This window comes from Squalius cephalus (assembly GCF_949319135.1).
Source record: "Squalius cephalus genome assembly, chromosome: 13".
Classification (NCBI taxonomy): domain Eukaryota; kingdom Metazoa; phylum Chordata; class Actinopteri; order Cypriniformes; family Leuciscidae; genus Squalius; species Squalius cephalus.
Window position 1 is genome coordinate 39,099,040 of NC_137134.1, and position 8,683 is coordinate 39,107,722.

General features: G+C 43.1%; 1 protein-coding gene across 1 annotated transcript in view; it reads left to right on the forward strand.

Moving 5' to 3' along the window:
* fbxo42 (F-box protein 42) overlaps positions 1-8,683 on the forward strand; it is a 19,991-nt gene that overhangs the window by 5,200 nt on the left and 6,108 nt on the right. The window contains exons 7-8 of the mRNA XM_079891107.1: positions 145-241; positions 315-371. Coding sequence (XP_079747233.1) covers positions 145-241; positions 315-371 — 154 coding nt within the window. The remainder of the gene's footprint in view (positions 1-144; positions 242-314; positions 372-8,683) is intronic.

The following is an 8,683-nucleotide window of genomic DNA, read 5'->3' on the forward strand; positions in this document are numbered from 1 at the left end:
TGTGTGTGTGTCTCATCTGTGTGTGTGTGTGTGTGTGTGTCTCATCTGTGTGTGTGTGTGTGTGTGTGTGTGTCTCATCTGTGTGTGTGTGTGTGTGTGTGTGTGTGTGTGTGTCTCATCTGTGTGTGTGTGTGTGTGTGTCAGGAGTAACGAGGTGTGGCTGCTGGACCTGGAGCAGTGGTGCTGGTCTAAGCCCAGTGTGAGCGGGCCGTCTCCTCACCCGCGCGGAGGCCAGTCTCAGGTAACGCTCCTCTTCAGACCCTCTGACCCTTCCCATGATGCTCTGAGGCTGATGCGCTCTCTGTGTCCCTCAGATCGTGATCGACAGCGAGACGCTGCTGATTCTGGGCGGCTGCGGCGGGCCGAACGCTGTGAGTATATGCACATGACCCGCTCCGGTCTCTTTATCAGCTTGTGTCCTCAGCCAGCGCAGGGCGAGTGTAGGAGGAGCATGAAGATCCGGGGCTGGAAAACCCAGAGCTGACAATAAATGATTTACTTAAAGGGATAGTTCACCCAAAGTTAGCCCATGATATACTCTCCCTGAACTCATCCTAGGTGTGTGTGACACTCTTCTGTCAGACGAACACAATCAGAGTTATATTACACAATCTCCTGGCTCTTCCAGCTTTATAATGGCAGTGAAGGACTGTGTGTGTTAGTCCATAAAAGAGCATCTATCCTGCTATCCCTGTAATACTGCCACCGGATAAGTGCTTATTAAAGGCATACTTCAGGATAGGGATGGCGAAAACTAAACATTTTCTTGACCGACCACCGAGCCTCATTAGCCGGTTGAAACCGGTTAACCGATTAGTTTAAAATATAGGGCTGTGCGCATGAGCAATAGTCACATCGCCGGAACATGCGATGTGAAGGGTAGTAGCAGCACCCATGGTGTATTAAGAGAATGATGATTTCGTACTAAAAAGAAAGTCAAAATCAGCTATTTGGGACTATTTCGTCTACAAAAAGGAGGATGTTGACTGGAGTGTTATAAAGTTGTGGATGGTTGTCTTTTTTAAAAAGTCTTTTGTCTTTTATTTTTCGTGTTCGCATTTATGAGGAAAAAACAATGTTACGTGACAGTTCTCCATTACGGACGCGACCGCTCAAAGCGGCACTAAAAGACTGCTTTAAAACTTTCACAGAGACCTCACACAGAAAGCACAAAGCCTTTCTTTAAAGCGAATTTCATTTTGTATTAATTGTATCTTAATTTTAATCAGTGTTTCATTATCCAATTTCCTGGATTTAATAAAAAAAAGTAAATATAGCAGACAATAATCACGACACGGAGGCGCCAGCGCCTGAACTGGAGCTAACATTAAGCTATCATCCATGAACTGAAACTCAACGTATAAGATAGCAACTCTGTTTGGTGAAATGGTCCCACACACTTCTTTACACGCTTCATCCTGTCGTCTGCCCTGGCTCTAACCTCGAGTGTTTTAGCCTGTAGCCTTTACTTTTCGCAAACCCTGTGAGCGCGCGAACCCAAACGCTGTGACCTCGCGCCAAATGTTTTTATTGGTTTATTAAATACAAACAGGCGAGTTATGAAAAATTGAGTGTGAGGGATTTGTTCACTTCACACAAAAGATCTTGGACTGAGAAGGCTAACTGTAGTAGCGTTTAGCCCACTGTCTATAATAGCCTAATTTAGAGATCACTTTCTTTCTTTTTTTTAACCGACTACCGACAACTTTGACCGGTTAACGTTGATACGGTCAAACGGTCATCGGTTAACATCCCTACTTCAGGATTTAGCATTAAGCTTTGTATCAGCAGAAAACCTGTAGTGTTTTCGAATGGCCGTGCTTTCCTCACTCATGTCCCCCTGAGACGAGAGATTTATGTGTTTTTTGTCTGGAAAAAATCCTCCGATGACGCAAAAATCGTCATTTTCCATCATCTGAGGATATTTCGGCCAGAGGCGAGAGACTCCAGCCAGCAGGAGGCGCTGTCCCGCATGTGTTCACCCCGCCCATAGGGGGAGCTCACTCACAGAATCTACACATAGTGTCAGCCATCTTTCTTTGGAAGCTAAGCTAGCAGGCTCTTGTTCTGTGGATAATGCTGAGGAGTAGGGGTTACCATCCTCTTTTTCCCGGACATGTCTTGGATTCGGCTTTTGCGTTCTGCGGTCGCCATTCATTGTTTACATGCTCACCTTTTGTTTCAATCTAACTGTATTCATTCCGATTGGTGAATCTGACTGTAGTGTTTGCATGAACGCTAAACGAGTGATCGGTTGATGTGCGTTTTACCATTGCTAAAAAGATTCCCGCATTTTGGGCGATCTCTAAATCCTGGGCAGACTCGTCACGGAGACTCACTAGTAGCCTAGCCTTGTTGTTTAACAGCGCGCTCTTACCGGTAGGCGTGGCTTGGGAGTGGCCTCCTAGGGCAGCGAAGCAAGTGCATTCTGGGAGTTGTTGTCTTTCATCCACATGAGCCAAAAATACACTTTCTGGCTTTTCTCAGTCTAGAAAGCTCCAAATTCAAAAATAATTTCACATTTCTACTACATAAATGACCCATTTTAAATACACATTCATCTTTCCAGAGGTGAAGTATCCCTTTAAACGTCTGTTTCGCTCACTGAAGAGAGACTGTGTGTGTGTGTGTGTGTGTGTGTGTGTGTGTGTGTGTGTGTGTGTGTGTGCAGCTGCTGAAGGACGCCTGGCTGCTGCACATGAGCGCCTCCAGCTGGACGTGGCAGCAACTGCGGGTGGAGAACGAGGATCACGGCGCGCCGGAGCTCTGGTGCCATCCGGCCTGCAAGGTGCCCTCCTACACTACACACTACACAACACACTACACACTACACTACACTACACACTACACTACACACTACACACTACACTACACTACACACTACACTACACACTACACTACACACTACACTACACACTACACACTACACTACACACTACACTACACTACACTACACTACACACTACACTACACACTACACTACACTACACTACACACTACACTACACACTACACACTACACTACACACTACACTACACTACACACTACACTACACACTACACTACACTACACACTACACTACACTACACACTACACTACACACTACACACTACACTACACTACACACTACACAACACACTACACACTACACTACACTACACACTACACTACACACTACACACTACACTACACTACACACTACACTACACTACACTACACACTACACTACACACTACACTACACACTACACTACACTACACACTACACAACACACTACACACTACACTACACTACACACTACACAACACACTACACACTACACTACACTACACACTACACTACACTACACTACACACTACACTACACACTACACTACACACTATACTACACTACACACTACACTACACTACACTACACACTACACTACACACTACACTACACTACACTACACACTACACAACACACTACACACTACACTACACTACACACTACACTACACTACACTACACACTACACTACACACTATACTACACTACACACTACACTACACACTACACACTACACTACACTACACTACACACTACACTACACACTACACACTACACTACACTACACTACACACTACACTACACACTATACTACACTACACACTACACTACACACTATACTATACTACACTACACTACACACTACACTACACTACACACTACACTACACTACACACTACACTACACACTACACTACACACTATACTACACTACACACTACACACTATACTATACTACACTACACTACACTACACACTACACTACACACTACACTACACTACACACTATACTACACTACACACTACACTACACTACACACTACACTACACACTACACTACACACTACACTACACTACACACTACACAACACACTACACACTACACTACACTACACACTACACAACACACTACACACTACACTACACTACACACTACACTACACTACACTACACACTACACTACACACTACACTACACACTATACTACACTACACACTACACTACACTACACTACACACTACACTACACACTACACTACACTACACTACACACTACACAACACACTACACACTACACTACACTACACACTACACTACACTACACTACACACTACACTACACACTATACTACACTACACACTACACTACACTACACTACACACTACACTACACTACACTACACACTACACTACACACTACACACTACACTACACTACACTACACACTACACTACACACTATACTACACTACACACTACACTACACACTATACTATACTACACTACACTACACACTACACTACACTACACACTACACTACACTACACACTACACTACACACTACACTACACACTATACTACACTACACACTACACACTATACTATACTACACTACACTACACTACACACTACACTACACACTACACTACACTACACTACACACTATACTACACTACACACTACACTACACTACACACTACACTACACACTATACTACACTACACACTACACACTACACTACACTACACTACACACTACACTACACTACACACTATACTACACTACACACTACACTACACTACACACTACACTACACACTACACTACACTACACTACACACTACACTACACACTACACTACACTACACTACACACTACACTACACACTACACTACACTACACTATACTACACTACACACTACACTACACTACACACTACACTACACTACACACTACACTACACACTACACTACACACTATACTACACTACACACTACACACTACACTACACTACACTACACTACACACTACACTACACACTACACTACACACTATACTACACTACACACTACACTACACTACACTACACTACACACTACACTACACACTATACTACACTACACTACACACTACACTACACACTATACTACACTACACACTATACTACACTACACACTACACTACACACTACACTACACACTACACTACACTACACACTACACTACACACTACACTACACACTACACTACACTACACTACACACTACACTACACACTATACTACACTACACACTACACTACACTACACTACACACTACACACTACACTACACTACACTACACACTACACTACACACTACACTACACACTACACTACACACTATACTACACTACACACTACACTACACACTATACTACACTACACTACACTACACAACACACTACACTACACTACACACTACACTACACACTATACTACACTACACACTACACTACACACTACACTACACACTACACTACACACTATACTACACTACACACTACACTACACTACACTACACACTACACACTATACTACACTACACACTACACACTACACTACACTACACACTACACTACACTACACACTATACTACACTACACACTACACTACACACTACACTACACTACACACTACACTACACACTATACTACACTACACTACACACTACACAACACACTACACTACACTACACACTACACTACACACTATACTACACTACACACTACACACTACACTACACACTACACTACACACTACACAACACACTACACTACACTACACTACACTACACACTACACTACACACTACACAACACACTACACTACACTACACAACACACTACACTACACTACACTACACACTACACTACACACTACACTACACACTATACTACACTACACTACACTACACACTACACAACACACTACACTACACTACACACTATACTACACTACACTACACTACACACTACACTACACACTGTACTACACTACACACTACACTACACTACACACTACACTACACACTACACTACACACTATACTACACTACACACTACACACTACACTACACACTACACTACACAACACTACACACTGCACTACACACTACACTACACTACACTACACTACACTACACAACACACTACACTACACAACACTACACACTGCACTACACACTACACTACACACTGCACTACACACTGCATTACACTACACTGCACTACACTACACACTGCACTACACACTGCACTACACACTACACACTACACTACACTACACACTGCACTACACACTACACTACACACTGCACTACACTACACACTGCATTACACTACACTGCACTACACACTGCACTACACACTGCACTACACACTACACTACACACTGCACTACACACTACACTACACACTGCACTACACACTACACTACACACTCTCCTACACTACACACTGCACTACACTACACACTACACTACACACTCTCTTACACTACACTACACACTACACTACACTACTACTCTACACTACACTACACACTACACTACACACTGCACTACACTACTCACTCTCCTACACTACACACTACACTACACACTACACTACACTACACACTACACTACACACTACACTACACACTACACTACACACTCTACTACACTACACTACACACTGCACTACACTACACACTACACTACACTACACACTACACTACACACTACACTACACACTCTACTACACTACACTACACACTGCACTACTCACTCTCCTACACTACACACTACACTACACTACTACACTACACTACACTACACACTACACTACACACTACACTACACACTACACTACACTACACTACACTACACACTACACAACACACTACACTACACTACACACTATACTACACTACACTACACTACACACTACACTACACACTGTACTACACTACACACTACACTACACACTACACTACACACTATACTACACTACACACTACACTACACTACACACTACACTACACAACACTACACACTGCACTACACACTACACTACACTACACACTACACAACACACTACACTACACAACACTACACACTGCACTACACTGCACTACACACTGCATTACACTACACTGCACTACACTACACTACACAACACACTACACTACACAACACTACACACTGCACTACACACTGCACTACACACTGCATTACACTACACTACACACTGCACTACACACTGCACTACACACTACACTACACACTCTCCTACACTACACACTGCACTACACTACACACTACACTACACACTGCACTACACACTACACTACACACTCTCCTACACTACACACTGCACTACACTACACACTACACTACACACTACACTACACACTACACTACACACTCTCTTACACTACACTACACACTACACTACACTACTACACTACACTACACACTACACTACACACTACACTACACACTCTACTACACTACACTACACACTGCACTACACTACTCACTCTCCTACACTACACACTACACTACACACTACACTACACTACTACACTACACTACACACTACACTACACACTACACTACACACTCTACTACACTACACTACACACTGCACTACACTACTCACTCTCCTACACTACACACTACACTACACACTACACTACACTACACACTACACACTACACTACACACTCTACTACACTACACTACACACTGCACTACTCACTCTCCTACACTACACACTACACTACACACTACACACTACACTACACTACACTACACACTACACTACACTACACTACACACTACACTACACTACACACTACACTACACTACACACTACACTACACTACACACTACACTACACACTACACTACACACTACACTACACACTACACTACACTACACTACACACTACACTACACTACACTACACACTACACTACACTACACACTACACTACACTACACACTACACTACACACTACACTACACACTACACTACACACTCTACTACACTACACTACACACTGCACTACACTACACACTACACTACACTACACACTACACTACACACTACACTACACACTCTACTACACTACACTACACACTGCACTACTCACTCTCCTACACTACACACTACACTACACTACTACACTACACTACACTACACACTACACTACACACTACACTACACACTCTACTACACTACACTACACACTGCACTACACTACACTACACCCTACACTACACACTACACTACACACTACACTACACACTCTACTACACTACACTACACACTGCACTACACTACTCACTCTCCTACACTACACACTACACTACACACTACACTACACTACACACTACACTACACACTACACTACACACTCTACTACACTACACTACACACTGCACTACTCACTCTCCTACACTACACACTACACTACACTACTACACTACACTACACTACACACTACACTACACACTACACTACACACTCTACTACACTACACTACACTACACACTGCACTACACTACTCACTCTCCTACACTACACACTACACTACACTACACACTCTACTACACTAACACTGCACTACACTACTCACTCTCCTACACTACACACTACACTACACACTACACAACACACTCTACTACACTACACTACACACTGCACTACACTACTCACTCTCCTACACTACACACTACACTACACACTGCATTACACTACACACTCTCTTACACTACACACTCTCTTACACTACACACTCTCTTACACTACACACTGTATACACTACACACTCTCTTA